Here is a 10,417-nt window from a genome sequence, read left to right as displayed (position 1 = left end):
CGGCGGCACAGGGCTGGCAGCTCCGAGCCGGGGCCGAGGCGCGATCGCGGCCAGGAGGGCTGTCGCTGCGGCGTGGGCACGGCCTGGGCACAGCGTGGCCGTGGGGGGACGGGGCGGCAGCGCGGTGCGCGCCCGGGACGCGGGGGGATGCGAAGCCGCGGCTCCCTGCTCTGCCGCACGCCACGCCGGAAAGCGGAGCCCAGGGAAAGTCTCCGGCGTGGGCAGGGGAACCTGGAACTTCCCTGGGGGCTCCTCCGAGGGAAGTGAGCCAGAGGGGGGTGGCCGGCCACTGGCACAGCCAGGCCGCCGGCGCTCTTGCCCCTTCCCATTTCTGGGCTGACGTACTTGCGGGGGCTGCACACAGGGGCCAGGGCCTGCCGGCAGCCATGGGGGCTCTCCGCGGCCGCAGCTCCGAGTTACCGTTGGGAAAATGAAGTGAAACCTTGAACTTCTGTGTCAGCGATGAGCTGGCGGGGCTGGAACAAACGCTTTCCTTGTCGTGGTCCGCAGCGGACTCGCGCCCCGGCCTGCACCTCGTTCACCCCGGGAGAGTGCAGGCAGGGCAGCCGCCCTACGGGGCTGGCGGGGAGCTGGCGGCACCCGGCACCCAGCACACAGCACCCGGCACACAGCACCCAGCACCCGGCACACAGCACCCGGCACCCGGCACACAGCACCCAGCACCCGGCACACAGCACCCGGCACACAGCACCCGGCACCCGGCACACAGCACCCGGCACCCGGCACACAGCACCCGGCACACAGCACCCGGCACACAGCACCCGGCACACAGCACACAGCACCCGGCACCCGGCACACAGCACCCGGCACCCGGCACACAGCACCCGGCACCCGGCAGACAGCACCCGGCACCCGGCACCCAGCACCCGGCAGACAGCACACAGCACACAGCACCCGGCAGACGGCACCCGGCACCCCACCTCCCACAGCAGCGGGACGTTCACACAGAGCCACCGCGCAGGGACCCCCAGCCCCAGCAGCTCTGCCGAGACCCCGGGTGGGGGGTGGGGGGCCGGGGCCTGGGGGTCCCAGCGGGGACAGCCGGCGGGCTGGCACTGCGGGGCTCGGGTGGGCCCAGGATGCGGGAGGGCTGGCGGGGAGCTGCCCCCCCCCGGCCCCTCGGGCTCAGCCCCCCGGCCGGGCGCTGGCGGGACTCCCCGGGCCCGGCGCCGCTTGGGGAAGCCCCGGGGGTGACGGTGGGCGGCCCAACGCCCCCTTCCTGGGCGGGAACGGGCCGAGGCGTTATAGGGCGGGCGGCCGCGACGTGGGGTGCAGCGCCATGAAGGGGCTCGGGCTGCTGGGGCTGCTCGGTGCAGCGCTGCTGGGCGTGAGTGGGGCTGGGGCTGGGGCTGGGGCTGGGGCTGGGGCTGGGGCAGCAGCCGGGCTTTCCGGGAACGGGCACGGTGCGGCCGCTCTGGCCCGTCCCCCCGGCGCGGCCCGCCCCCGCGGGAGGCCTGCGGCCGGGGCCGTGCCCGGGCTGGCGGCGGAGGAGGCTCCGGCAGCGCTGCCGCCCCGCACAGCCTCAGCCGTGCCGAGCCAGCCGGGATCGGCTCCCCCGGGATCGGCTCCCCCGGGATCGGCTCCCCCGGGACGCCCCGTGGGCGCCCGGGAGCGCGGGCGTGGCGGCGGGGAGGAGGAGGAGGAGGAGGGGGAGGAAGGAGGCGGGCGGGGCAGCAGCTCTCCCCGCCGGCCCCTCCGCCCGACCACGCTTTCGCTTTCCGCCCGCGGGAGCGGGGCCCGGCCGGGCCTGCAGCCCACCCCGGTCTGCAGCCCACCCCGCGGGTCCCCGCGGGCGGGGTCGGGGGCAGCGCCGAGCCCTGGGGCCCCGCAGCTTTGGGACAGCCGGGACCCCCGAGCGCGGGGCGCAGGCCGGGTGCTGGGAGGCTGCAGGGACCGGGCTGCCCGCGCCCCTTTCACTTCCCTTTCTGCCCGGTGTCAGAAGTGCGGGGCGCCGGGGCCCGCTCCCCTCGCCCGGCTCGGGCGTCGCGGTGCCCCACGGCCCCGTCACTGCCCCGTCGAGCCAGGGCTGCCCGAGGGGCCCTGCGGCGCCTGGCCGCGCTGGACCACCGCACCGCTTGCACCCAGCCTCCCCTCGCCCGCTGGCCCGCAGCGCTGCGGTCGTTCTGCTCCCGGGCCCCGCCGGAGCCCCCATCCCGCGCCCTGGGATGCGGGGAGCTGCCAGGCTGCCGGGGCGGGCAGCGCTGGGCTCGCTCTGTGCGAGGGTACGGTGCTGTGGGTGCCCTCCTGCACCCAGGCTGGCCTGAGATCTGCTTCCCTGCCTCCTCTCCATCCTTGCCCATGCATGCAGCCCCCTGCTAGGAGGAGCACGGAAGGGCCCTGGCTGGCTTTGGGTGGGTGATACGCTCGCCCAGGGCTTTCCCACCCCTCGGGGCTGGTGCATCAGCCTTGGAAGGGGCTGGCAGTGCTTTAGGCAGGGGAGGCTCAGTTAACACCGCTCTCGCTGCCCAGGGCCACAGCACTGTTGGCAGGGGCACGGGGTGATGCAAGATCAGGATCTGTTAGGAAATCTGGGGTCACCCTACCAGAACCGGTGCCACCCCACTTCAAAGAGAGCACTGGTGGCATCAGGCAGCGCAGGCGGCTCTGCTGCGGTCTGTGGTTAGCGCAGGCACGGGAAGAGCGGTGTGAGGAAGCCCTCACCCCGGGACGTGGGTTAGCGCACAGGTCAGCGCATGCGTGCTTGCAGAAGCGAGGTGGTGCCGGAGTGCTGCGGAGCAGCATGAATTTGCAGGTCTTGTTTCTTCCAGTGCTGGGAGCCTGGTGATGCCATAGGATGCTTTGATAAGCAGTATGAACACAAGGGCAAGTGCTGCAACCGGTGTCAGCCAGGTACGGAGACCCCTTCCCCTTCTGGGGGCCCAGGGCCCACTGCCCAGCCACAGCCGAGCAAGCCCAGCTTGGGGTGACCGAGCCCCACCTTGATGCCAGCAGCGCCGACAGCTTCACCTCCCTGTGTCACCTCAGTGCTAGAGCAACTGGGGACCTCATGGGTGCCCTGGGAAATCCCCTGGGCCTCACTGAATCTGCCAGAGATCTCTTGGGACTGTCTGTGCTCCTGCTGCCGCAGGACCCCATGGCACGGGCAGCTTGCGGGGAGAGTGCTGTCACTGGCACTACCAGCTCGTGATGGTATTTGCCAGCTCCTGCTGCCACTGCCAGATCATTTCCCTGTCCTTGCAGTGCTGGAGGCAGTGAACAGCCCCACCTGGCCCCCACAGCCCCGCCTGCCAGAGCGGCATCAGGCTACCGAGCCGCACGCTGCAGCGGCCCTGACATCCACAGCTGCCAGTGCTCCCCTGTCCTGTGGGCAGAGCTGCTGCCCGGAGAGGGGGAAAGCCCCTTCGCCCCCTCCTCACCAGCCTCTATTGCAGGGGAAAAGCTGGTCTCTGAATGCAGTGACACAGAAGACTCTGTCTGCACCAGCTGTGAGAGCGGCCATTATCAGCAGAGCTGGACCAAGGAGAAGCACTGTGCCCCGCACGATATCTGTGAAGACAGTAAGTGCTCCCCATGCCCACCGGTCCCGGCCCACGGGGGCTGCAGGGGCTGGTGTCCCCCCAGGCTCACCAGCTCGGTGCCTCACCTCACCCATGCTGCCTTTGTCCAGATGCTGGCCTCACCGTGAAGACGCAAGGCAACGCAACGCACAACACGGTGTGCCAGTGCCAGGCCGGCATGCACTGCTCTGACACCAGCTGCCAGACTTGCGTGGAGAACCAGCCCTGCCAGCGCGGCTTTGGCTTCGTGGCAGGTGAGTCCGGCCAGCTCCCCCCTCTCGGTGGGACTGATGCCCTGGCAGCATTGACCTCAGGCCCTCCAGGGAAAGGGGGGCTCCCCCAGCAAGGTGCCCCTAGCAGGGCTTTGGGAGAGCTGTGCCTGCTGCTGCGCTTGGCAGCATTGCCACCCGGAGGGCTGCTCGCCTTGATGCCCACAGCCCCTCACCTCCCGCAGCCTGTACTGACCTTCCTGCAACCTCTGCTCCTCTCCAGCCAAGGCCGTGGCCCAGATGTCATCCCCCTGCGAGCCCTGTGCAGAAGGCACCTTCTCCAATGTCTCTTCTAAAACCGAGCCGTGCCATCCCTGGACAAGGTATCGTCTGAGTGCTGACCACATCCTTCACCCATCCCCAGCTGTGCCCAGTCCCCGTGAGCGCGTCCTCTGCTGCCAGCCTCCTTAGGGGCCCTGGAGACCAGGCGGCCGGGATGGTCTCTGAGGGACCCAGCATCAGGCTGGTACAGGGCAGGAGTGAGAGGAGCAGAGCTATGGGGGTGGTGAGGTCCGGGGTCGCATGGCTGAGTTCGAGGCAGACGTCCGGGCTCTTGTACCTGTCCCTCAGCACGTGCACAGAGTGCTGGCCCCTCCAGGGATGTCCACACTGTTGTCTGCACTGGGGAGCAAGGGATGAGGGGCTCTGGGGACCCCCATGCCCTGTCCAGGCTCTCCCTTCCAGCATGCTCCTTGGCTGTAGTCATAGAATCATAGAATCATAGAATCATCTAGGTTGGAAAAGACCTTTAAGATCATCCAGTCCAACCATTAACCTACACTACCAAGCCCACTCTAGACTAATCAAGGGTAGACCAGACTAAACCATATCCCGAAGTGCCACATCTACCCGTTTTTTAAACGCCTCCAGGGTGTCATCAGTCAAGGCACCAGCCCTCTCTGTGGGGAGCCTGACTTTGAGGATGCCATGGGCTGGCAGGTCATCCCTGTCTTTAGAAAGCTGCTTGAGGGTTAATTGCACTCCCTGGTACAAACGTGAGCCTTATTTCTAGGCTGAATTAGTCTCGCATCAGCTGCCAGCCATTGGATTTCACTTTGCTTTTATCTGTGCCCAGAAATTACCTCCCCACGGAGCCACTTGTAGTCTGTCATTGAGTCATCTCTGAGCTCTTCTGCCATAGCTGCAGTGCTGAGCCCCAGGGTCTTCCTGACCGGGCAGGTCTCAAGTATCCACTCCCTCCTGTGCCTTGTCCCCAAGCTTGTCCCCATCTTCAGCAGCTTCAGGAACTCCAGACTAGGACCCCGGGGTGGGGCCCTGCTATGTACCTGTTGTCCCTGTCACACAGCACAGGCCCCAGCATGAGCTGGGGGACAACTTACCCCTCCAGAGCCCGGCAGGCTCAGCGCAGGACGCTTTCTTGCACAGCTCTGGTGGCTGCCCAGCCCTGGCCGTCGCTCCTCGGGGGCTTTCTGCATGCTCAGGCTGCTGCTGTAGTTACATGGTCTCATTCTTCCCTGCAGCTGTGAGGAAAAGGGGCTGGTGGTGAAGGTGAAAGGGACGAACACCTCGGATGTGATCTGCGGTAAGCGTCCGGTGCCCTGGGCTGGGCCGGTGCAGAGCAGAGATCTGGTGCTTCGGCTCCCACAGCACTCGGAGGAGCTGGCCTGGCCCGTGGGTGTTTCTGGGAGAGGAGGGTCTGACCGCACTGCTGGCATGATGTCTTCTTGCTCCTCTCTGTCCCTGTGAGGGATGCCCATGGGGCTGGGCCTGGAGCAGTGGCAGCTCGGGGCACTTGGCATCTTGGTAGGTGTCACACGGGTGCCTCGCTGACCCCATCTCCCTCAGCAGAGTCAGGCAGGCGCTCCTCGCTGTCAGTGCTGATCCCCATCACGGCCGCAGTCGTCACGTGCCTCGTGGGCATCTGCATCTACTGCGTGGTCCACACAGGTAAGGGGCTGGCACACGGGAAGGAACCTTGGCCAGAGGGGCCACACGGGGCCGAGAAGCTGAGCAGGGGGGATGGCAGCAGCTCTGCTGAGAGCAGGGCAGCTCTTCTGGGGACACGACCAGGGCATGGCTACCCCAGCCCATTGCCCTGCCGGGTTAGTGGGCTCTGTCCTTGGCAGCAGGCGTGTCTGCACTGCTGTGGCCTCCAGCCTGGCAGCAGCAGCAGGGACAATGTGAGCTGCAGGACCTGCGGTGCAACAGCACCAGCCTTGGCTCCGACCCCTGAGAGCTCACTGCGGGGCAGGAGCACTCCCCTGACCGTAGCCTTCTCTGTCCCTCTTTCCATCCAGATCCCAGGCGACGGGGGCAGAAGCAGGTGAGTGCCCAGAGCCCTCCTCCGGCAGTGGATTGCGGTCCCTCCTGGGGATGTGCCAGCAGCAGAGCAGGGGCTGTGGCTCTGCAGGGCAGGAGGGGTGGGGGCTGCCCTAGGGCTGCGGCAACCCTGGGATGCTACCAGCAAATGCCAAGACAGGAGGGACCCGCGCAGGGTGAGGCCCTGCCCTGCACGGGAGCGTAGCAGGAGCCTGTGGAAAGACGTGGCAGCAGAGGTGGGGGGATGTAGCTGCCTGCCCATGACCCTTGCCTTTGCCCCTGTGCAGGGAGAGACCGGGGAGATCCCAGGGGCCCAGCAGCCCACGGAGATGGGGGAGGATGTCTTCCCTGTGCAGGAGACCCTGCTTGGGGGCCAGCCCGTGGTCCAGGAGGACGGCAAGGAGAGTCGCATCTCGGAGCAGGAGAGACTGTGAGGGTGCAGGGCGCTGCCTCCAACAGGAGCACAGACTGCGGCCAGCACCACCTCCTCTGTCCCCTTCTCCAGCCGGGGAGGAAATCTAGCACCTGGCCCAGCCACAAAGGATGCGACGCTGCAGTGGACCACAGCACGACCACCCCCACGGGGATACCACAGCAGTGCCCGGTCTGGCCGCCTGCTCGGGGCTGCCATGGCGCAGCAAAGCTCATCTGCTTGCTCGGGGCTGCAAGAGCGGAGCCTGGCCCTACCACCCACCCGGGCTGCTGCGACGGCACAGCGCGGCTGCTGGCGTGCTGACCCCCTGGCAGAGCCCGCTGGGCCGGGGCTGCCGCGGCGGAGCAGGGCACAGCCGCTCGCAGGGAGACCCCAGGGCAGAGCCCGGTGCGCCCGACTGCTGGGGGTGCGGGACCACCACGGCAGAACGCGCTGCAGCCGCCCGGCGCGGCAGCACCCAGCTGGGCCGCCCGCAGCAGGGCCCTGCGCTGGGGCTGGGCGCAGCGGGAGCTGGCGGTGGAGGCGCGGCCGGTGCCGTGGCCGGTGCCGTGGCCGCCGCGCCCCCGTGCCCACCAATAAAGGCAGCGCGGCCCGGCAGCGCCCGCAGCGCTCTGCTCTCGTCGGGGGGCGCGCAGGGGCGGGCGTGCGGCGGCCGGCAGGGGGCGCTACGGGACCGGCGCGGGGCTGCGCGGGAACGGGGGGGGGGGGCGTCCGCGAGCGCCTCCCGCGCGGCCCCGCCCCGCGTGGGGCCCCGGGCTCCCCGCGCCTTCCCCCCCCCCCGCGGCACGTGTGCCGGCACGCGCTGCTCGCCACGCGCCGCCCACGCCCCGCAGACAGCGGCGGTGACGGAACTTCGCTGCTCGCCCGCTGTGCGTGAGCAGCGCGGCCCCGCAGCACGGCCCGGACCCCCCCGGGCCCCCGCGCTCCGGGGACGGGTGCTCCCACGGCCGGCGCTCCCACCCGAGGAGGGAAGGGAAGAGACCCCCTCAGCCGTGCCTGATCCCCGCCGCAGCCCCGGACCCCACCCATGCTGTGTCCCGTCCCCCCCCCCCAGCGCACCCTGAGCCCGGGCATGCTCCCCCTGCATCCGCGGCCAGCGTCCCCCGAGGGTGCCAGGCGACGCCACGGCTCCCACCCGCCGACCCCCGCCTGCGAGCAGAGCACGCGTGGGCTCCAGTCCCACGCCAGCCCCACCGCCTGTGCCCTGACCCCAGGCCCGCATCGCAGGAGAGCGAACGTACAGGCAGGGCTGCCTGCAGCAGGCAGGCGCAGCGCACCTCGCCTTGCCAGTCCATCCCCACGCACCGTGTGGGGCCTGTCTCCCTGCAGGACAGCGCCGTGGGGAGGCAGCTGCAGAGCCGCCGTGGGCCCTGACTCGCTGGTGTGGGGCTGGAGTGCAGCGGCACCGGGCCCAGGGCAGGCTCCAGGTACAGAGAGCAGCTGCAGCCTGTGACCCACCACCACCAGAGCGCATGCAGTGTGGCATAAGAAAGGCCATAAATCCCAGAGCCAGGAGCAGCTGGAACACGGAGCGACTTTTACTGTAAAGACAGTGGCACATTATTTAAGGCTCCTCTTAAAACCTAATGTTAGGTTTAATAATGGAGATAAAAGCGTGTCAGCAGCTCTACCTCTCAGGGCTTGGCGCTCCCGGCAGTGCTGGCGGGATGGTCCCAGGGCTGGGCAGCATCCCCTGGGTACCAGCCCAGTGCACACCCTGCCCCGGGGGCAGACGTGACGCCGATTCCTGCTGGCCCCACTCCAGCCGGGAGGAATGGCATCACATGGGCCACAGACACGGCGCCTTTGGTCCCAAACGGCCCCCAAAGGACCGTCTCCCGCAGCTGCCCCATGGCAGCAGGCTGGCCCCTCTGTCTCCCCCAGTGCTGACCTCTCCCTGCTGCTACGCAGCATGTTTAACGTCTGCTCCCGCATGTCAGACTTGCCATCTCATTAGCGCATCTGTCCCCCAAAGTGAGAAGGGAGAGCTCGTGAGACCTAATTGAATGTAACTAATTCTGTCCCCCAAAGTGAGAAGGGAGAGTGCGTGAGACCTAATTGAATGTAACTAATTATTCACTCGGCAAATGCTGTTTAAATGGGATTGTGAGGGACAGAATTACTCATTCTGAAAAGGGGAGAGAAAGAGAGAAAGACAGAGAGAAAACAAATAGAGGCGGATGCTGGAGCTGCAGCTCCCTCTCTCCCCAGAATACCAATTACCGGATGAAGTGATTGTATAAATCTTTACGAAGTGAACGAACTGTACTAGTCACTTACTCCTGTCCTCTTATTATGAGGAAGCGATGAAAAATCATCCCACTCTCCAGTCCAGTTAAGGGCTCCCAGTCGCTGCCTTGGATGCTGTCCGCAGCTGGAGAGCTCATCCCAGTGCTTTTTCCAGGCGGATATCCTGCAGAGACAAGGCTGAGTGCTTGGCAGGGATGCACACCACTCCCACAGCCCTGGCCCTGGGGATGAGCAGCAACTGCACGTGCCCCGAGGAGCCGCGGGGCTCCTGCTCCAGCGGGAGCCAGGCGATGCCAGGACATGGGGAGACTCTGGCTGGTCAAGGGCCCCAACACCGCACCAACAACAGCTCACCCAGGCACCCCAGAGGCACCCCGGGCATCATGCCTGCAACTTTCCTGCCCTCCCTTTTGGTGGGTCCAGCCCTGCCAGGCCCCCAGCCCCACTCTGCAGGCTCTCACAGAGCTCAGAGACCTCTCCAAGTGCTCACTGAATGGGGAGAGCACAGCGCTTCCCGACCCCTCCCCATGCTGGAGTCGGTGTTTCTCACTCCCCAGCACCGCCGCTCCACAGGCTGGAGAAACACGCTCATTAGCCGCGACCTCTGTCACTCTTTCCTGCCACATCATTTAATCCCAGATCCCTCACATGGTTCCCTCTAAACACACCCATTTCTGTCCTTGGCAGCTGTGTGGGATGGGAGAGGAGGTCCTGGCCGCACGAAGCAGGGAAAGCCAACAGGCTCGCCCCTGCACCCTTCCTGGCAGTGGGGAGCACCCACACCCTGTGGTCCTGCTGCATGAGCTGGTGAGGACACAGCCAGTCCCACGCTCCCTGCAAGCAACACTGGGACCCTCCTCACCACAAAGCATCCAGCACTGTGGGGTTTGGTTTACCGGGATGAAGGCCACCCAGTCTCCACATCTTGCTGCCACCAGGAACAGAGATGCAGCAGCCCCAGGGTGCCCCAAGAGGGACCGCGCTGCTGTGGGGCCACCCCAGGACCCTGCGGCGCTCCAGGTGCTGCAGCTCCCCTGGCCTGGGGTGAGAAGCTGCTGGAGGAGTTGTGCAGTTGGGTCACTGTGGGGGAAAACAGACTGGCAGCAAGTCAGCAAGGAGAGGACAAAACCTCCAGCCTGTCCTGCCTTGTACGGGATGGGGATTCAATTGTTGCCAGCATGAGTTTACATGCACTGGAGATGTGTGTGTGGGTGTGAGGGAGAGATAACATCATCATCATCATAACAAATGCAGCTGTGCAGCTCCATTCTGTGCTTATTGGCTTTCTTCTGTTTATCTATAAATAGTTGCAGGGACACAATAGACTTTTAAGACTGCCAAAGAGTTTGTCTCCCTCCAGCAACCGTATTGCCACAGTGCTGCCACCTTATCTGCTTGTAGAAAGATGAGGGTGGGAAAAATATTTACTGTCGGGGATATTTGTCATCTGCAAATTACCTCTGTCTACAATCCGCAGCGGGGATAGGACTGACAGCGCTGATCTATATTGCAGGCATGTAAGCCCTGGGGTTCTCCATGCTGTCCCAGACCCACCTGAACCTCCTCCCCATTAGCTGGTAGGGCGGGCAGCGCTGTGCTGGGCAGCCTACCGTGCATGCAAATCCATGCCACGGGCTGCAACCGCA

The 10,417-nt window shown here is 66.2% G+C and overlaps 1 protein-coding gene across 1 annotated transcript; it reads left to right on the top strand.

Annotated features, from left to right (window-relative positions):
• The first annotated feature begins 1,300 nt into the window (after positions 1-1,300).
• CD40 (CD40 molecule) lies at positions 1,301-6,522 on the top strand. The gene is made up of 9 exons (XM_075721277.1): positions 1,301-1,348; positions 2,790-2,871; positions 3,414-3,539; positions 3,650-3,793; positions 4,032-4,131; positions 5,290-5,351; positions 5,618-5,716; positions 6,067-6,119; positions 6,409-6,522. The coding sequence occupies exons 1-9, from the start codon at positions 1,301-1,303 to the stop codon at positions 6,520-6,522; spliced, it is 828 nt and encodes a 275-aa protein (XP_075577392.1).
• Positions 6,523-10,417: the final 3,895 nt, after the last annotated feature.

The sequence above is a fragment of the Pelecanus crispus genome, chromosome 14 (assembly GCF_030463565.1).
Source record: "Pelecanus crispus isolate bPelCri1 chromosome 14, bPelCri1.pri, whole genome shotgun sequence".
NCBI lineage: Eukaryota > Metazoa > Chordata > Aves > Pelecaniformes > Pelecanidae > Pelecanus > Pelecanus crispus.
Note: the sequence above shows the minus strand (reverse complement) of the source record. Positions and strands in the feature narration are given on the sequence as shown.